A 20,957-nucleotide genomic window follows, 5' to 3' on the forward strand; every position below is an offset into this window, starting at 1 on the left:
AAGTAATGCTGAGATCCAGTACGTCGTCGAAACGATGATTTCGACAATTTTCCTGGACTTGAGAAATATGATTTTGTAGGGACACACGACGATTCTCATTGTTAAATCCGTGAGAATTATTATGTTTAGCGTAATGTCAATGAATAAGACTTCTGGTGCAATTTGACCCAACCAAAACTTCCGCCATTTGTCCGTGTTGACGAGCGAGGTGACCAAGGTGAGATTCTGGGTAGAATTCGAAGGGATGGGCGTTCGGCGGTTCAAGTCCAAGATTACCATGAAGTTGATGACGGAGGCAAGTATGCAGAGGACCATGATAATGGACCACGCCTGGAAAGGTTATAAAATAAATAATAAGCGAGAAATAGCTGTCAAATAGAAATGGGGAACACTTTCATATAGCACAATGCAATCCAGTCTCCAGCTTCTTAAGCGCGTTTTGTTATTGCTGCCATTCTCATCTGTCGAGACGTGCCTAAAATGGCAGCCTCCCTTTCAGCAGTTCATCACATTAAAATCAAAGTCTAGAACAGAATGCATTTTGTATTGAAGACGCATGTAGACGAAAAGACATCATAAATTGTTTTTGTTTTCAATTAGCCTCCTTGAAAGTATGTCAGGGATGAAGTGGCAAAAAACGTGGGCACACACGAAAACATTTGACAAACCTTCGCTGCTGCTGAGGTGACGGGAAACTCGAGGAATATCCACATCTTGGCTGCAACTTGCCTCCATCCTTCTCCATTCTCTACAGCCTTCACACTCCTTTCGAAGTCATCCAGTAACTCCTCCCTGATCATTTCTGTGATCCTTTTCTGTGTTAGGGATGCGTTTATCTTCCCGATACAACATGGTGCGATCATTGTCCGAGGAATGTTCCAGAATTCGATTTCTTCGAGTATTTCCAGGCCGCAGGCTTCAGAAGGGACATGTATCTTGCCGACACTGTGAGCCTCCAAGATACAGCTGAACAAATCAGAACGGCGGTCGAAAAAAAATGCTCCCAAATTCTCATGGAAATATTGTTCTGAATGAAGAACAGAAGCTAGAGTTGACGTCGGGATGCTTTGAATCGTTTCTCGCTTTGTGAGGAAAGTTGTTCCTCTCACGTTTATTTGGATTAAATCCATGTTTGAGAATATATTCCCTCACTCAAGTAGCTCCTTATTGGCAAAGTTCTGATGTTGTGGACATCCCCTTTCTGTCGACCCTCGTCATTCGAGTCAACCTTCGTGCAAGGTAGCTTAAAAAGAACCTCCTTAAATTGCCTCGTACGAACGTTTCAGCCAGATTACTTACAATAGCCCCTTACAAACTTTACCATTACACCAGATTTGTCACATTTAAGACGGTTTACCAGCGAACATCCACGTAGGCCTACCTAGCTATCGGCCTACCAAATGACCACGGTGGTGCTAAAGGGCCTTGTGACAATGTCGATCAATGGCACTCGTTTTTGTTTAACGTTGTTGGCCTAACTTGTTTAAATGAGAACTATAATACTAACTCTACTGTTGGAAAAAAAACGTGCAAGGCGCCCTGGTTGTTCAAAACTAATTTTGTCACTAACGCTGGTGTTCTTCGGTTAAGCCCTCAGACTTGATGCCAAGTTAACGAATTCGATCCAGATCACGGGCAAACCGGCCATGATGTCGATGCACTCCGGCGCAGCGATATCATGGATAGTGTGTGATGATGTTGAATACCACTGTTATGAAAACCTTCATCTCCGGAGTCATGAGTCAAGAGGCGCCATGGGTTTACAAGGTCGGTGAACAATTCTATATCAATTGTCTGGAATTAGCCTATAGGGCAAGCCGCACTCAGCAGATGGCGATGCGAAACAGAGATGTTGGCATCAGACACTTCGTATTGCCCTGTACAGAGGCTAGGCATACATCAATCTTGACACTAGAGGCGCTGATTTCGTTCCTTACAACGCCTCTCGAACTGGTGAATTGCCACCATCTTGAAAAGCAGTACCGCGGATGTGGAAATGTAAAGAATCTTTACAATTGCAAAGAGGCTATCGCATCACCACTACGCCCGAGAACACGATGGCTGCACTACGCTGCATTGATAGTTTGCAATAAATTCACGTAAAAACACACCAGAACATCTCGGGTTTTATTTACAAAGATCATATTTTGTTATTTATTTATAAAACAAGCCATTTTATGAAAGAAGGTGGCACTTACTAGGCCTGGATAAGACTTTGGAGTTTGAAGTGGTGGTGACGCAGTGTTGAAAACACCTGAATCTCAGGATGCCGATATCCAAGATGGCGGAATTTTACCAATTCCAGTGTCTGAAATTGAATTTTAATTTCGGCACTGTGCGAGTTTGGGCATACATATGCACTGTGTTTCAGCCAAGAAAAATTATGTCGAGGTTTTTCACAGAAATTAACACATAGTTTTGATACTTTCCTTGACATGTTATTTTCGACCGTTGAGAGTTTTGCAAACAAAATCAAAGCATAGAATATCCTGGTATTTGTATTAGTTTATTTGAAATTGCTACTGACAGTATATATATATTTCGGAAATAACGGTAAAACCATTATTTGATCAATGTCATGTCTTATCATTTTTGATATTTTAACAGCCTGGTTGGTAAAACTTCTTTTAGACGATCGGTGCTTTTCAACCCGAGGGACGGGATCTTCAGATCGGACTGCTTTAGCTGCTTTTGTCATCCGTTTTGTCCTTGTAGTGCGGGCATGACCTTGGCATTACATATTTTCTTTACTGAAGTGGCCCTAGAGAAATATATCATTTAGTGTCATTATGATCTTACTTATAGCTGATGCACGATTGAATAGTAATCATGATAGCACATTGTGCGTGTATATTTACTTGATTTGAGACTTATTATGTGTCGCCAACCGCCAGAATTATGTCAATTTAGCTTTGTGCTATATCATGTTACATGTATAATTTTATGCTCGTCTAAAAATGACTACTTACAAACAATATATAATAGCCTACAATTTAAATCGATTCCTACCCTTCTCATCTTTCTTGCATCGTAGTATGTGGCTGGTACAGGTCGTGCATGGCATGATTCTCAGCGCCATTTGTGCTTTATGATCCTTACCATGGATCGAGGGTAACTCTTGGCACAAGATGCACACTGCACTGACGTACGTTGATGCTTCGCATCTAGAGGCATTCAAGCAAATGGAAGCACAGCCCGCCGCGCTCGATGCTGACGTCAACCGACAGTTTGATGCCATGTCCGAGAGCCTTGCATTCTTCACCTCCTCCACCTGATATGACTTGCATTTTTTCCCTAAGAATTGTAATGGAAATATCACTAGAGTGGCATGACCTGCCTGATCTGCCGGCCATCGAGGTAGAGGCTATTTTCATTATCCACGACAGAATTGTGTCGTGGACACGATCTTCGCCTCGGAATGAACTTTATACGGTGAGCATACGGTATCGGTGTAACGTTTCTGTGTACTGTTTGGGAACTCCGAGCAACGGGCGGCGACATGGTTACCAATTAAGGCGCATGTTACCGAGGTGAAATTACTGGTTTGGTATTAAAGCTAGCGAAGATTCTCCGTCCAAGGAACGACGGTTCGGCATGTTGGCATAGCTGTTGGTATTATGGAAGATAGCCGTTTCCAAGAATGACATAGGGGCCTTCATGAGAACCAGAATAGAGAAAAGTATTAAACGACAACTCGACATCACGCATGCACCGAACACGTGCCAAGAATTATATGATTTTCCATACCTTCAAGGTTCAAGCGGTTTTTCTTGTCCATGGCATTCTTTTTCTCTGTATAAAAATGAGAGAAAACAGCAATGTCATTCCGTATCACGATATTTAAACAATCATATTTGCATTAAAGTTGGAAAGCAGCGATGTTATTTGTAATTGATAATGAATAAGTTTTGGAAGTGACTATTTGGCAAGCCCGGCTTACCAAACAGCGCCTTTTTTCTGCCCTAGATGGAGAGCCGAACTCATGCATATTCAACTCGCCAAAGAGGGTAGTATTTTTGCCCTGTTTGGCAAGCCCGGCTTGCCGAACAGAGTTGATTTTTAGTGCTGTTTGGCAAGCGGCTCTCCAAGCAGGGCAAAAAAAGATGCCTGTTCGGCGAGCCGCTTGCCAAATAGACCCGGCCATAAGTTTTAGTCATATACAGTAACTATTCAATTTGGCTAACGTTTTGACTTACGTTTACTTAGTTTGCACGCTCTCGTCCTTGACAATCGTCTTACATACCATGCAGTTAGCTTGACCTGCTCTGTTATTTCTGAAAATAATGCATGTTGTATACATGTAATAGCCAAAGTGTAGCTCTTTCGAGACGATCGGATCGACGAACCTTGGAGTAACCTTTGGTTATTACTTTTAGCACGAACTTACCGGGTAGAATCTGGTTTAGTTTTTCAATAAATAATTTAGACACGAGATTTCATATTTCAGAGAAAACTATTTTATTTGGCTAAGCGCGTTACCAACTAAAAATGTAAGGCGTCACTTCTATATTAATTGAACCTTACTTTCATATGCATGTATTATGTACATATGACTTTGATCGTTGACGAATTATTCTGACCTCTGACAGAAATTCGTCCAAGTCTGATTCTATACGAGGCAGTATAGTAAAAGGATTTAACATTCTGTGTACATGTAGGAATTTCATCAACACGACAGAGGCGACATGTACTTGTACAAACTATGTAGGCATTGACCTTGGTGAAACAGATGACTTACTTCGCCACATTTCATGACATCGAATGCCATTCACTTTCTTGACCTTGCGGCTCCTCTCATTTTTCTGTCCTATTTTTCGTTTCCCTCTCATTCTACCCTTCCTATGATATTACCTTCCTTTCCGGCCCTTCAATTTCTTCTTACCATCTGGAACAATGACGGAAAAAATGGTCTGGACAGATTTTATGGTGACCAGTCGAACCTTCTATACTCTACAAAGAAGGGGTTTGTGTTTCTGAAAAACCTTTTAGGGTCTTTTAGCAAACATAAATATGCACCCCCTACAGAGGTGTTTTAGAGCAATGGGAAAGACCTCAAAGGTGCATACATGTATTTGTGTTGGTTGAAAAGTCATGAATAAAGGTTTTTGAGAAGTTCAAAAAAGGTCAAGGTTATTCAAAAAGATCAAGGACATTCGAAAAGGTCAAGGCCATTCGGAAATGCTTCATTCTTTTAATTTTAATTTTTACGATCAATTCAAGTGATGCACATGAATGTACGTTGCCCAAAAACCAGATATTCTTCAATGTAGAAAACATCCTCCGTCTTCCATGTCAGCCAAAAACTACTTCGGAACCCTTCACTGTATAGCCTGACCACCAACTGCCAACCTGCCATTTTAGATTTTCCCGGTAAATTGTATCCTACCTTTCCTGTTTCCTTTCCCCGGGGATCGCTTGCATCGGCCATTCAGCATCTTCTTCGCTCTCCCTTCCAATATCTTCCCTCTCCTTTCCTTCTCCTCTGAAAAGCATTTAGATCGGTTCATTTAAAGTTGATAACCACGCTAAAGTTCGTTGCTGAGAATCACGAAGAAGTCACAAAGGTCTCCCGCGTGCAGTTGGTAGGTAGATGTCAAACGTGCTGAAAATTCATATACAAGCACCCATATCTTCTGTATTTGAAATTATAGTATGCAGCAACATCCTTCCAGTGTCAATCATGGCTGCCGTTAGTGAAGAAACTACGTGATCCAGTGATTCGGATTCTCGGTGAGCGGTCAGGCTCACAGTCGGGATTCTCCAGGACAGAGCTTTTTGTCGAAAAAGCCTTACCTAACCTGGTCCGGTGTTTGATATATGTATTAAATTGCGTTCTGGTCACAAATGCGCAGGTTTTAGCACTAACTGAGCAGCTCATCTGAACCGAAAATCGTCAGTGATAATCTCTACCATGTCATGAACCAAAAGCCTTTATTTTGAGAATGACTCTTCAGAATGAACAGCTTTTGAATTACTGTCGAGACTTATCTGAGAGAAACACTCTCCAATTACGAACACTGGACTCGTTTCTGGGCGTGGCGAGGTCAATTTACTCACTCAGTTGGCGGCATCTTGCGGTCTGACGCACTGTAGTGTAAGAAATAGATCATTCAAAGAATATAACCAAACCAAACTGTGCAAATGCCGATAGGCCTAAATCGGCACGCCTGTGAAACTCGAGGAGGGCCATTGCTTGACCCCAGTACATGTACATGTACATGCTATTCTCGTAAAGAAGCCAAAATTCAAGCAGGTTCTGAAGATTGGAGAGTAATTTACAATGTTAGTGGCATTCAAATCACCTTGTATTTGATAATGTACTGGCTAATATACTACTACTTAATTGATGGCGTCAGGAAAACTGACTTTTCTTAATAAGTTTCGTTCGACATCATATCCATTGATTTCTGTTATTCACGAGGTTGTTACCTTGCAAAGCGAGTTTCACCTTCTTTAGCTCTACAAAATAAAAGAAAAATTCGGTGAAATGTGGTTTACTAACGATGAATACTGGTAAGAATGTTGTTCAGAAAATGTAACCATTGCTGGGCACTACCAGAAGAAACGAAGTAAAAAGAAATTTGGTGAAATTCCTGAGGCTGTCTTCGCCGCAATAGTAGACAAAATATAGTAATACAGTGGAACCCCGGTAACACGACCACTCATGGGACCGAAGTCAAATGGTCGCGTTAGGTTCAAAATTCTTAAAAATTTTCAAAGCCAAAATTTTTGGGGGGCTGATGATGTTTCTTCGTTTTGAGCAGAAAAAAAACCAGTGAAAAAATATTTGGTCGCGTTACCGGGGTTCCACTGTGTACACGTACGTGTATTGGAGCTTTTCCTTCTTACCTTTCTTCATCTCCACGCATTTCTTTGACAATTTCTGCTCAGCCGAAGTAAGATTTGTCGTCTTCTTCAATTTCTTGCCTGTAACACAATAATCAATGGTATTACCTGATACAATAACTACATGTACATGTAGAACATACGGTGGCCCATTAGGGACATCATGTTTTTTTTTAGATTCAAATACGATTTTTTTTTCTCGAATTTTCTCCACGGAATTAAGTATTTTCTCCGCGGAAATAACATTTATCTCCACGGAAATAACATTTATCTCCACGGAAATAAATACTTTTCTCCACGGAATTAAGTATTTTCTCCGCGGAAATAACATTTATCTCCACGGAAATAACATTTATCTCCACGGAAATAAATACTTTTCTCCACGGAAATAAATACTTTTCTCCACGGAATTAAGTATTTTCTCCGCGGAAATAACATTTATCTCCACGGAAATAAATACTTTTCTCCACGGAATTAAGTATTTTCTCCGCGGAAATAACATTTATCTCCACGGAAATAACATTTATCTCCACGGAAATAAATACTTTTCTCCACGGAATTAAGTATTTTCTCCGCGGAAATAACATTTATCTCCACGGAAATAACATTTATCTCCACGGAAATAAATACTTTTCTCCACGGAAATAAATACTTTTCTCCACGGAATTAAGTATTTTCTCCGCGGAAATAACATTTATCTCCACGGAAATAAATACTTTTCTCCACGGAATTAAGTATTTTCTCCGCGGAAATAACATTTATCTCCACGGAAATAACATTTATCTCCACGGAAATAAATACTTTTCTCCACGGAATTAAGTATTTTCTCCGCGGAAATAACATTTATCTCCACGGAAATAACATTTATCTCCACGGAAATAAATACTTTTCTCCACGGAAATAAATACTTTTCTCCACGGAATTAAGTATTTTCTCCGCGGAAATAACATTTATCTCCACGGAAATAAATACTTTTCTCCACGGAATTAAGTATTTTCTCCGCGGAAATAAATAATTGATTCCGCTGATATGATTGGTCCTGCATTTTAGAGGACGAGGTCAAGGTGAAACTATTAACCCTTAAACCCCAACCTTGCGGTAGGCTCGGGAACCAAGCTGTACAGGCGCTGCCCGCTGGAACACGAGGCCGCTTGTCAATCCCGTTTGACATTGTCAGATCTGACTATACGTGTATAGTGTTGGCATGAAGACTGTGGAAGATGTAAGTAACACGATGATTGTCAGATTTGATACGTTTTGAATCATAAAAATGCAGTTGGTAGCATCTTTGTAGAGTGGCCTAGTATCAGTGAAGAAAACGGTACGTGGAGACCCACTGCCGATGTTATGTATAGCTAGCTATCGCGCGCAGTAGCTAGCTATACATAACATCGGCAGTGGGTCTCCACGTACCGTTTTCTTCACTGATACTAGGCCACTCTACAAAGATGCTACCAACTGCATTTTTATGATTCAAAACGTATCAAATCTGACAATCATCGTGTTACTTACATCTTCCACAGTCTTCATGCCAACACTATACACGTATAGTCAGATCTGACAATGTCAAACGGGATTGACAAGCGGCCTCGTGTTCCAGCGGGCAGCGCCTGTACAGCTTGGTTCCCGAGCCTACCGCAAGGTTGGGGTTTAAGGGTTAATAGTTTCACCTTGACCTCGTCCTCTAAAATGCAGGACCAATCATATCAGCGGAATCAATTATTTATTTCCGCGGAGAAAATACTTAATTCCGTGGAGAAAAGTATTTATTTCCGTGGAGATAAATGTTATTTCCGCGGAGAAAATACTTAATTCCGTGGAGAAAAGTATTTATTTCCGTGGAGAAAAGTATTTATTTCCGTGGAGATAAATGTTATTTCCGTGGAGATAAATGTTATTTCCGCGGAGAAAATACTTAATTCCGTGGAGAAAAGTATTTATTTCCGTGGAGATAAATGTTATTTCCGCGGAGAAAATACTTAATTCCGTGGAGAAAAGTATTTATTTCCGTGGAGAAAAGTATTTATTTCCGTGGAGATAAATGTTATTTCCGTGGAGATAAATGTTATTTCCGCGGAGAAAATACTTAATTCCGTGGAGAAAAGTATTTATTTCCGTGGAGAAAAGTATTTATTTCCGTGGAGATAAATGTTATTTCCGTGGAGATAAATGTTATTTCCGCGGAGAAAATACTTAATTCCGTGGAGAAAAGTATTTATTTCCGTGGAGAAAAGTATTTATTTCCGTGGAGATAAATGTTATTTCCGCGGAGAAAATACTTAATTCCGTGGAGAAAAGTATTTATTTCCGTGGAGAAAAGTATTTATTTCCGTGGAGATAAATGTTATTTCCGTGGAGATAAATGTTATTTCCGCGGAGAAAATACTTAATTCCGTGGAGAAAAGTATTTATTTCCGTGGAGAAAAGTATTTATTTCCGTGGAGATAAATGTTATTTCCGCGGAGAAAATACTTAATTCCGTGGAGAAAAGTATTTATTTCCGTGGAGAAAAGTATTTATTTCCGTGGAGATAAATGTTATTTCCGTGGAGATAAATGTTATTTCCGCGGAGAAAATACTTAATTCCGTGGAGAAAATTCGAGAAAAAAAAATCGTATTTGAATCTAAAAAAAAACATGATGTCCCTAATGGGCCACCGTAAGAACATGTACATGTACGCTGGTTATATTCTGTGATACTAAAAGCTCGGGTTTCATTTCCTGTTAAGAAGTATTCGGGGGCAAGGCAGCCTCGGCAACTCCCGGCGAGGCCATGGATTTAGTGAAGGTACGACCCCAAACCACTCCCTGTGAAGCCATGGATTTAGTGAAGGTACGACCCCAAACCACTCCCTGTGAAGCCATGGATTTAGTGAAGGTACGACCTCAAACCACTCCCTGTGAAGCCATGGATTTAGTAAAGGTACGACCTCAAACCACTCCCGGTGAGGCCATGTATTTAGTGAAGGTACGACCTCAAACCACTCCCTGTGAAGCCATGGATTTAGTGAAGGTACGACCTCAAACCACTCCCTGTGAAGCCATGGATTTAGTGAAGGTACAACCTCAAACCACTCCCTGTGAGGCCATGGATTTAGTGAAGGTACGACCCCAAACCACTCCCTGTGAAGCCATGGATTTAGTGAAGGTACAACCTCAAACCACTCCCTGTGAAGCCATGGATTTAGTGAAGGTACGACCTCAAACCACTCCCGGTGAGGCCATGGATTTAGTGAAGGTACGACCCCAAACCACTCCCTGTGAAGCCATGGATTTAGTGAAGGTACGACCCCAAACCACTCCCTGTGAGGCCATGGATTTAGTGAAGGTACGACCTCAAACCACTCCCTGTGCGGGTTTCGTGACTCATCACCGGCAAAAGTGGACCATTAATTGGATTATTACCAACCAAGCTGTCGGCTCCCAGGTCACTTTCCACTCTACCATATATATATAATTCCAAACATCAAATTGCAAATCATCGCGCTTCCGATTGGACCCAAGTGAGCCCCTTCATGTAGTGATCTTCCCTTGTGAGGGTCGATGAATTGGCGACGCGCTGCGCAAATGTGGTCAGTCAATAGTATCCTATTACATTTAGAACCGATGTATTGTTTTACGAACTATTTCACGCTTCGTCCAATATTTGTATCATGTAGGCTTACCGAGTTCTTTACATTTCTTCTTCAGTGCAGACAAAGCTGGAGGTAGGAACAAAGACAAGTCAGTCCTGATCGCCCCTCAAAATACGAACAAAGTCATGGGTAATTTGAAATGATAATGACTGACGGAAAGTAAACGTTTTTTGGCAGTACAAAAATTGTAATCGAAAAGGTTAACAATTATTTAACGATTAATTCTTCAACGTTATGATCTCGCACTACTGATACTAATTATATGGATGTGTTCTTTGATAGCATAATGGCTGTCGCCATAAGGTACATAGCCCATGGATAAGAACAGCGAAGACATTACCAAGATGAGACTGACCGTATTTACCGTTACCCCATTTAAGAACCGTGGGGCAAACCTCATCCAATTTGTCCATTTCTTCCTCACTGAGATTCTGCCCATTGTCATCTTTTGCTATGAAAACAAGTTTTGCATGTAATAACTAAGATACTGGGGGAAGTATACCCTATCCCAGAACAATAAAGGCAAAATTTATGGGCAGACTCAACGTGCATAATCTGATCAACGATACGACGGAGGTGGCTCTACATCAGTGACGATACCTAGCATATACTTGTAGCGGGCAAAGAGTAGACTATCAGATGTCTCATGAAGGGAACGCTGCTGTCGTTTGTTCTGCAACATGGCTGGACTTGTCATCCTACCCCTTGGCTGGATGAGGCACCAAACGCAAACCATCTGACGATTGTGAACTATAAAGTAGCTGCTAGACTTGTGAAAGGTCATGGAGATGCACCGTTATCGTTGCCCTGATCCAAATGCATGATCGAGATGCCTAATTGTCACCGCACATAAGATATGAGAAATTTAAACTCGATGAGTTAGATTTCAGAACTTGCAGTCTGGGTAAATGATTTAGAGCTATCGACATTTACAAGGAAAGACACCCTCTCAACCAAACGACCCAACCTCGAAGTTACCTTTTAATTCGTTACACTTTCTATAATCTGCAATAGAATGATATTACCACAGTTTGATTAAAATGGTTAAGATGTGGAGTGAAAACAAGTAAGCGTTTCTACTTTTGATAATGTACATTTACTAATCTTTATCGAGATGGTTGTTCTTTCAGTATGTGGATGTACTCAACCTTCGATAATTCATTAGCATATTGACTGATGAACAAAGTTAATCCTGAACACAACTAGCAACGCCTCCTCTATAGGGGAATGTTTGATATAAGACACTGGTAGTGTCTTATAGACAGTGGTAGTGTGACACTGGTAGTGTGTAGAGTGACACTGTGTACTGTGACACTGGTAGTGTGACTGGTAGTATAGACACTGGTAGTGTCTTATAGACAGTGGTAGTGTGACAGTGGTAGTGTGTAGAGTGACACTGTGTAGTGTGACGCTGGTAGTGTGACTGGTAGTATAGACACTGGTAGTGTCTTATAGACAGTGGTAGTGTGACAGTGGTAGTGTGTAGAGTGACACTGTGTGGTGTGACACTGGTAGTGTGACTGGTAGTATAGACACTGGTAGTGTCTTATAGACAGTGGTAGTGTGACACTGGTAGTGAGTAGAGTGACACTGTGTACTGTGACACTGGTAGTGTGACTGGTAGTATAGACACTGGTAGTGTGTCTTTTAAAAAAACTTATGCTTACTTCCCCATGTCTTTTTATTTGCCTTTCCCTGTACGTAAGCAGCAAGCACTGTAATAAAAACACAATTAAGGGGTTAATTCGACAGTGTTTGCCAATCCGCTTTTATCACCGACAACAGATTTTCATATTTCAGATCACAATGCCGAATTTGCGAAATCACCCAAAATGGAACCGGTGTAGAAATCACATTGGAGAAAGTACGTGTAGCCGAGGACGTGTTGGATGCCTTTAAATGCTCGAGATACCAATTTAAAAAGTGTATAAGTTATATCTAAAGCGAAAAAAATGAATTGAATACCTAGACGAATTAGTGAAGGGTAGGAACCAGTTTTGTTTCTAAAGGCCCGTCTCTATAATGAATGTTTACATACTTACTGCATGTGGCAATGCCAAGAAGGAGAAGACACGTCTTCATCTCCAGACAGCTGACGGCGATAATGCACCGGGTACTCCGAATTAATTCCGTCATCATATTCTCCTTTAAAAGCAATTGGATTGGTCTTAATACATGTATGTATTTTAAGCCCCAGGTCATCATTGACCATATTTCTCCCAAGTGAACTTTCGGAAATGCCTCAGCAAAGAAATTGACTATCAGGATGTCAAAAACGCAATTTCGATATCATAGGCCTACCCTTGATGACATGGGATGGTATGGGCATCCTAGGCATTAGTGGGTGTGGGTGACCAACCCTGCAATGACTATTACTCTTATTTGAATTGTCTTTGAGGAGGCTATTTTAGGAGTGGTTTCTTTGTCAATGTTGCATGGGTTTCGTAGCATGTGTGCTCATCCCAATTATGTATATTCTGCCATCTTGGCGTGCTCGTCAGAAAATGAACCAGTCAATAGACATCTCTAGGAGGCTGCCAGTCCATCAATCTCCAAGCTTTGCCATTGGTACCGGTTGCTTCGTGATACTAGCGTACTTTTGTTACGGAGCAAATGCTATCTATCCTCTCATTGTAAGATTGCCTGTCCAGGAAATGGGTGAATGCGCACTTTTAGATAAAGCAATGTTGTCCACCTTCTCTCCCATCCCAGACACACACTCAGTCCCATCATACAATGAATTTATCGATCAGGTTGGCTTATATCAATATGCTTCAGGAACAAATGGACATGGCAGGATCAGTATGAAGCAAGCAAGACATATTCATGATATGGCGTAGGGAGTTTGTCATCCATGGCCCCAATGCGTCAGACTTAGAACAAGTGTGAAATCAAACAATATCATTAATACTTTGTCTGAAATCGTTTTAATTAACGGGCGAATTCAAGCTGTCACTGGTGCCTGTCCGCATTAATGTCTCTGTCGCGAACGTTGCCGTGTTTTATTGATCCTCTCCAGTCTATAGCGCAGGCGTATTCCATCACGGGCCTCGCCTGGTCTTGACGGTGTCGGCTGGAGACTTTTAGTATTTCAAAGGATAGCCCCTTCATTATAAACAAGGAAAAGGTGGGTGCTGGTGGAGGTTTTTGTGCATGCGATGAGTTGACTGTCCTGGGGTCCAGTCGATGAGTCCTGGGCTCCAGTGAGTCAACATTCCTGATTTCAGCCACAGCAAAACATGTCCTCTCTGGACCCACCCTATTCGAACAAATAAAACATGATTCACACTTATCTCCCGGTACTGTGGAATGTTATACAACAAATGTAAATATCAAATGGATTGAAATATTGTCAGACAAAGTAAGTCTTCAGACAGTCTCCATAATTCCGAAGCATTTTCTGTGAGGAGGGACACAACACATTGGGATAAGAGTCAAAGAGGATGATTGTCATACCAGTCTTTTCTTTGCCTATCAAATGCTCTTCTAACGAAAATTTAGCTGCTCAGAAATAGGCGATCAGGCTGGCGTGGGGATTTGCGAGAACTCATTATTATTCAAAAACGTGCACACCAATGCCGCTGTAATCACCATAATATGCAATCAGCTCTCTGTCTCCATGATTTCAAACCGTCCGTTTAATCATACCTTGAAATACAAACAATCATATTTATCAAACAAAGTTATCGAAATCGATTTCTTCGCTCAAGTGTTTGGTATCTTTTGGAAAGTGAATACCAGGGCTCGTGTCAGCTTGTAAAATGACAAATGGTTGATGGATGGGGATATGATTATAAACCATGATTAGATCGCATCTAGATCTAGCTGGCGTTTACCTGCTTATAGTTCTATTCGGGAAAAATAACGAGAGCTGAATGTTCGATTAATAATTTATTGAAAAAAACTGCATTTGTAGTGAAATCAGCCGAAGTGTAATAATATGTGGTACCCGTGGACACCTTTAAACTTTCGTTGGTCGCCCCTAACCCGACTAAACTTCTGTGCGACGATAATAATTGGCTGAGTTTAAGTTAATCACAGCTCGAAATCACCTCACATCTGGCTTCCTAGATCAAAAAGGCATTTTACCCACTTGAGTATCAACAGTAAGCCTTAACTTACACACTAATTGATGCTCTGAAACGTTTCAATACGCTTACAGGCTCACGGTAGGTCGGGCCCTATCTATGGTAGGTGTGATTCTTTTTGAACTTAAAAAACGCTTTTGGCTTCTTTGATCATTTGCCTGGCAGGGTAGTCTTCCAGCATCATGAGCGCACCCAGACTAGGCCGTACGAGCGTCTTGTCCAAGATCAGCATCTATAGATCTATATCTTTTATGTCTTCTGAATACATTTTTATTAATAATCAATTATTACATGCATATACATATATGTTTAATCAAGATCTTACTCGAACTTTCATGCCATTTCTTCACTACATCCACCATCATTTTTGTCATTGTAAAAATGGGACAAGGGACCACCTAGTCGGGATGGACTCCGGGATAAGATTGTAGAGTATTTGTTGATGTACGTGCAATGATGTAGATCTCTTATGTACAATGTATAGCCCATGTTGTATTTCAGCTTGGGCGTGTGATATCGGACGTGGATATATCAATGTTGACATTGGTGGGAAGGTAGCAGGTGGGCATTACAGATCAGTCACATCAAGTATACTGTATCTCATACTTGTACAGGAGATGTACACATGAATTGTTAAAGAACTTTTGGGTTTGCTTTCTGTCAGTGACATTTGACATTTCATCAGGTCCTGCATCAAAAAGGTGTTGAAATGGTATACGGCGTCTTGACTGACCCTCAATGTTTTGACATAAGCTTCCAGACAACAGGTGTCAATATGGGCGGCGGCTATGGAGGCAATACCGCTGGAAGTTCAGTATGGGTATATTTACGGTCATACCAAGGACATGTCACAAAAACACAGGAATCAAGAAATTGGTGTTTTATATGTGCATATAAGACAACGCTAATGTAATGCTTTATGAAATTAAAGGTGTTCCTATGAGCGTTGGTTTATTATTTTGGTTTAACAGTTTGATGATTTACAATCTTTTTTTGTCACGGCGAATATGTACAGGTTCAGCCTTCCATTCTATGGCTGAGTTATAATGCTTTCAACCTTCCTCTATTTCACAAATCGAATCTTGAATTTGAGCAGCTGGTGTCAGATCGAATTACGACGATTGTTCTAAAAAGCTGTCAAAACAAACACGACATTAAGGGGTTGTTGTATAACTATATTGAATATGCTCTGGTCAACCAACCAAGCAAAAACACCATTACTGCATGCCCCTAACCAAGTTAAAACAGTTTAAAAGAATTCAGGACAATGCCAATACACGGTCTATTCTCTTTGAACAAGCCCGTTCGCACCTAGGCTGGATTTCAATTGTACTGTCTTATCAAACTCAAAGGTAATCAGGGTAAATCTTGATAACATCGACTCCCACGAAAGAGTTTTCATGGGGGTCGATTGGCTAATAAAGGTGAATGAATCTTTCATCTTTTCAAATGTAGGTAGATGGCCTGAAAATGGAAGATGCAAAGGATGCCGAGAAAAGGGAGATCAAAGGTACGAACTAAATTCCTTGTTTTTTAGTTCCCTATGCGAACTGGTCGTCCACCTGGACCAGAGCTAGGGTGAGGAAGCGTTCTACTTGATATATCAGGTGAGCTTCCCGCAATGATGATCGAATGTAGCTACATTTTGTGCACTTGGGCTACATAGGTTTTATTCAGACGGACTTCGATACTCCTACCATAAGCAATAAACTTACATGTAGGCTAACGCATCGTTTATCTTACTCATTTCTCTAAAAAGCCAAAACGAAAGAATCGGTACTAGCTGCAATCCTTAAGAAATGTCATGTACCATCACTATAGGCCTATTAAACAGTCATTGTGAACGCCTCCTCTATTGCAGAAGTTGACGCCCTCGAATCTGATGACGCCAAGAAGACAACATGGCGGCAGACGACCATGGGGAAGATTTGTGTTGGTTTCTGGTCTGCCATCGCCTTCATCATCCTCTTCCCCATTTTGATCGTTCTCGTCATCGTGGCCTGTGTCGTCTGGCTCGTTCTTTGCCCCTGTAAGTTAATGTTAATCTCTCATCTTGTCGACTGTAGGTTTGATATTACCCTGCACCATCCGGGTCCGTTCGTTCCATACCAGGATAGCGTATATAGTCGCACGGGCGAGGTGACTGCGACCAGTCTTAAAACATGAGGTGGCTTAACTGAAGTTTCCTTCCAACTCATTGTTTTTCTATAGAAGGCCTGTTTAAACTTGAATCCCTTCCTATTTAAAGGTGATTGAATTATGGTACAAAATAAACAACAAGTATTGGAGTAATGGACAAGCCACGTGCACAGAACAGCCAAATATCAAACATTATCTTCAAGTCCAAGCTTTGAAGTAATATGTTTTGCGAGTAATCAGATGCACTATTCGTCAATGTGAACGAGTCAGTCTGGTGCTTTTGGGTTGAGTCATAGTAAATTCAAGAGCGGATGTCACCCAATAACCTTTACGTGACAAGAATACGTACGACTTTGTCCATAAAGCTACAGCTGAAATATTATGTCTTTTCGTCGTTTTCTTTTCAGTCAAATGTTGCTGCCCTTGCTGCGCCCCGTGCCTCACTGGTATAACTGAAGGATTATTCGCCTTGGTGAAAATACCCAAGAAAATATTGACATGGATTTGTACGGGTCCTGTTGAAGAAGATGAAAGTGAACTAAAGGAAGTGACTGATGATGAGAAGAGTGACTATGGTACGAATGGAGAGAGGGGCGTGACTCCTGATAAGACGAATGACTCTGTTACGAAAGGAGAGAAACCAGAAGAAACAAAGGAGTAATATTCTCTAAAAAGTGACCAATCCATATTATAAAAGGAAACCATTATAAAAATCTAATTCTCCTCTCGTACATGCAACCTATCACAAGTCATTGGTGGCAGTTTACTTTCTATGTCGTTGTCTTCAGTAGTCTTGGAACAGGCAGCACCACTGTGTTGAATGGTACACTTGTTATAGTGCAGATAAGAAGAGTCCATTGACCAGCTGCATAGGGTAGTCAATTGAACTCGGCCAGGAAAATGTCTACCATCAACAATGTTATATGACGATCGCATGAGTATACCCCTCCAAAACAAAACACATAGTCAATGGACTCATCGTCCTTCCTGTAATGCAGCAAGCGTACAATGAGAGACTTCATGCCAATTATGGATTAGGTGCCGGCAGGTTGAAAGCTCATTCAAGTGTTAAGGTACTGGTCCCATGTCGATTTCATACCGAACCTTATTGTATTACCACAAATAATCATATGATGAGTCTTAGTTTTGCCTTTCATTGTAGTTATTATGTACATTCTTGCGATGATGTAACACTTGCCCTTATGATGAAATACATAACAGTAAGTGCGGATATTCGTCCATGCAAATGGTGTATGTACAGTATATTGCCAAGGGCAGGCCTATATTATTAAAGAGTTTTAATGTTTAACCACCTGCCAGTCATATCTTTATTAGACAAAGTGGCTGCGTAGACCAAGTGACGAGACCTGATCATTCAAGATGCCAAAACATGCGAAGTACACGTCTTTCGTGTGTCCAACCTCCGTCCGACTGATCCAATAAACCAACCGCACACTCATTTTTACCATGTTAGGCATCCCCAGCAAAGCTCGTGTTGGAAATGCCAACGAATCGTGACTCGAATGATTTGTCACAGACACCGTCAGAGATGTCCAATCTGAATTTCAATTACAATAAGCCAATACTGGACAATTTATACAATGGTAAAGCCAATATTGGACAAGACATAAGGTAATGACTTTGCTGATGGTTGCTGACCGGAACTAAAGTAACCTTAATTGTATGGCTGCCATTTGCTCTACCAGTCTGCATCCGGGTCATAAGGAATTATCTTGTCAATATTCTGCTTTGCCCATTATCTTAAGATGAGGAGAGGCGTTGAACTTGTAATACTGATTACATGTTTCAGTTCTGGCGCAGGAAATGGTAAGCATGGTAAGTACTCAGTATAATGATAACATTTATGAGTTTTATCGCAAAACGAGATGCGCCATCTCCAACATTGAGACATTACACAATGACTCATCTGTCCGATACAGGTCAGAGCATTTGAGCCAACAGTAAAATCTCGTAGGGTCCGTATACAGAGGATGTGTTGTTGTTATGTTGTAGGTGCGTCACCGCCAGGTTATTCTCAAAAATTACAAACAGGCTGCCCTCAAGATCGGGGTTTGGCGAATATCTCCAATAAGATGTATGCCCTGGAAATGTGCGCCGCAATGTGCGACAAAAGGGAGGAATGCGTCGCATTCTTCTTCGACATCCGTCTTCCCATGTGCCTTTTGAAAGACCACAACTGTCTCCGGACGCTTAGTGCCTCCAGCTCAGATCTCTACATCAAGATCGGTAAGTAGTAATTGTTCACATTCTTGAGAAAGATACTTCGTTCTCGCAGCTTGGCGCTTACCAGCTATGACCTAAATATCCCCCAAATTTCAACCAATTTCTCGAAGGTTGCGTATTTTGGCCAATTATCCCGAAACAGTATCGGTGCATCTTTTAATTGTATACTAATCATCAGTAAGGCCCATGGTCATGTCAGACTCAGTACTAAATATATTCCTCGTACAAGCGTGAATCATTTCGACGAACTGTGAGATATGAGAGACCCCTATTGGTAACTCTGTGTAACTTTATCTTGCCTGCCTAGCTGCTGCCTATATTGTCCCATTAATAAAATGTTCTTCTGTTTAGATCCGGCACGGGTCGGTGCGAAGTTCCTCATAAGTTCCAAGCCATCCACAGGTGTCATTTTAGAGACTCACAGTGAGGTCCGAAACCTATTGAGATGTGGATTCCACTGCCTCCAATCAAAACTTTGCAGCGCTTTCGGCTACAGCAAGACCTCCAGCATGTGTGATCTTGTCGATGTCTTCCAAACAGATATTCTTGTTCTGGGCGGCGATCGTTCATTTTATCGTATTATTCCGATTGATGGGGTAACGTCTCCTCTTATACCTTATTCTACTTTGGACTGATCACGAGAGTATGGTGGGTCTTTGCCGCACGTGAATGAAGATATAGGGATATGGACGAGTTCGACGGATAGGTGGAGGCCCAGATACATGGATACGGGAGGGATTTTAGTAAGAAATGTTTCTGCCCGCGGGCCTAGAAATGGAGGAGGCATAACCGGCTGGAAGAGGCGTAAGCATCGCCATCTCCAGGGCGTCTTAAGAACTGAAATTATATGTAAACTTGTTAAGTTTTGCCTCGGTGTGGTGGTCTGAAGGCATCAAATAAAAGGATTGGGGTAACACCAACCGGTCGAGTCCATGCAGTCAGTTGCACTTTGTAAGCCTAATTTATCACACAAATTTGGACAATTTCTTTAAACGGTGATTTAAGTTTATGAGAGCAAGTTTTCCAAGACAGCCGGAAATGAGACAGCGATCTTGTGCTCTGAGAGACAAGACCACGATTGATATTTCCACTCTTTTCCCTATTGCCAAAGTAGCAAAATTCAAAATTAATTTTTTCATCAAATAATTTCTTAAAGTTAAAAAAAAATGAATATGAATATTCATTGGTGGTATTGTCCCCTGAAGGCTGTCTGAGTTCACGAATTTACACCATCTTTTGCATTCTGCTGCTCACCAGTGTAATAACATATTAAAAGACAAAAAGTTGCGGAACCGGCAAGGAAAGTAGACGACGCTTGCAATTAGCCGATAACTCTAGCATGTTAACCCTCTGGTGTGGCACTTCATTCCGTGGACTGTAAATTGGGACAGGGGATCTAAGACCACCTAACACTAATTAGCATGTGATCGTATAGCCAGCTATGGCCTCTCTAGCTTTATAACTGAAGTGTAATAAGTCTCGGCACGGAATTCACTTTTTGAAACTCGCCCAGAAGTTGGGGGTTATAAAAAACGGGGAAAGACTACATCTCATTGGCCACCTCATCAGGCCGGACAATTTTTCGAAGAGGACAATTTCTGTCGACTTCTGCCCCTAATAGGTACACTACGGACGCAGTGGACCGGCCCGTCTCTTACCCTATGAAGCAATATGAACAGGTGGCGAAATGGACTGCCCCGGGAGTCTACCGAGAAGAAGATTTCAGACACAACGTGACTAAAATAAAATAAAATGTTTGACAGCGGTGGGATTCGAACCCACGCCCTTTCGGACTGGTGCCTAAAACCAGCGCCTTAGACCACTCGGCCACGCTGCCAGATGCATACTGCTAGGCACCAAAGTTTATTTAAAACTTAATACACACCAGTCGTCGAACCAACAACAAAGATATTGTTACTTTTACTATGTTTAAAATTGGTTCAAAGGCATAATCGTTTTAATTGCATGAGCTGCCTTTTTTCACTGTATTCGATCTAATTGTAAGA

The 20,957-nt window shown here is 41.3% G+C and overlaps 3 protein-coding genes and 1 non-coding gene across 4 annotated transcripts; 2 read left to right on the top strand and 2 right to left on the bottom strand.

Moving 5' to 3' along the window:
* Nucleotides 1–506: 506 nt before the first annotated feature.
* Nucleotides 507–4,829, bottom strand: LOC135496723 (potassium voltage-gated channel subfamily V member 1-like). Its single transcript, XM_064786198.1, has 6 exons — nucleotides 4,739–4,829; nucleotides 4,197–4,274; nucleotides 3,748–3,792; nucleotides 3,100–3,294; nucleotides 669–1,027; nucleotides 507–524 (listed from the first exon to the last, which is right to left on the bottom strand). The coding sequence occupies exons 1-6, from the start codon at nucleotides 4,827–4,829 to the stop codon at nucleotides 507–509; spliced, it is 786 nt and encodes a 261-aa protein (XP_064642268.1).
* A 4,789-nt stretch (nucleotides 4,830–9,618) lies between these two features.
* Nucleotides 9,619–11,637, top strand: LOC135496731 (P-selectin glycoprotein ligand 1-like). The gene is made up of 2 exons (XM_064786210.1): nucleotides 9,619–10,173; nucleotides 11,611–11,637. The coding sequence occupies exons 1-2, from the start codon at nucleotides 9,619–9,621 to the stop codon at nucleotides 11,635–11,637; spliced, it is 582 nt and encodes a 193-aa protein (XP_064642280.1).
* Nucleotides 11,638–14,649: 3,012 nt separating this feature from the next.
* On the top strand, nucleotides 14,650–17,995 carry LOC135497535 (uncharacterized). Its single transcript, XM_064787309.1, has 4 exons — nucleotides 14,650–14,670; nucleotides 16,024–16,078; nucleotides 16,430–16,597; nucleotides 17,115–17,995. The coding sequence occupies exons 1-4, from the start codon at nucleotides 14,668–14,670 to the stop codon at nucleotides 17,366–17,368; spliced, it is 480 nt and encodes a 159-aa protein (XP_064643379.1). The 5' UTR covers nucleotides 14,650–14,667; the 3' UTR covers nucleotides 17,369–17,995.
* Nucleotides 17,996–20,708: 2,713 nt separating this feature from the next.
* Nucleotides 20,709–20,788, bottom strand: Trnal-uag (transfer RNA leucine (anticodon UAG)). Its single transcript has one exon. It is a non-coding gene; the product is annotated as a tRNA-Leu (tRNA).
* Nucleotides 20,789–20,957: the final 169 nt, after the last annotated feature.

This window comes from Lineus longissimus, chromosome 1 (assembly GCF_910592395.1).
Source record: "Lineus longissimus chromosome 1, tnLinLong1.2, whole genome shotgun sequence".
Lineage (NCBI taxonomy): Eukaryota > Metazoa > Nemertea > Pilidiophora > Heteronemertea > Lineidae > Lineus > Lineus longissimus.

Bases quoted from the DNA above. Each gene is read 5' to 3' on its own strand.
- LOC135497535 (XM_064787309.1), top strand. The intron at 16,079-16,429 runs GTACGAACTAAA...CCTCTATTGCAG, and splicing joins CGAGAAAAGGGAGATCAAAG to AAGTTGACGCCCTCGAATCT. The intron at 16,598-17,114 runs GTAAGTTAATGT...TTTTCTTTTCAG, and splicing joins CTGGCTCGTTCTTTGCCCCT to TCAAATGTTGCTGCCCTTGC.
- LOC135496723 (XM_064786198.1), bottom strand. From the start codon at position 4,829: ATGAGAGGGAAACGAAAAATAGGACAGAAAAATGAGAGGAGCCGCAAG. The intron at 3,793-4,196 runs GTAAGTCAAAAC...ATTTTTATACAG, and splicing joins AGCGTGCAAACTAAGTAAAC to AGAAAAAGAATGCCATGGAC. The intron at 1,028-3,099 runs GTAAGGATCATA...TTCTTCATTCAG, and splicing joins AGAGTTACCCTCGATCCATG to AACAATATTTCCATGAGAAT.
- LOC135496731 (XM_064786210.1), top strand. From the start codon at position 9,619: ATGGATTTAGTGAAGGTACGACCCCAAACCACTCCCTGTGAAGCCATG. The intron at 10,174-11,610 runs GTACGACCTCAA...TTGTTCTTTCAG, and splicing joins AGGCCATGGATTTAGTGAAG to TATGTGGATGTACTCAACCT.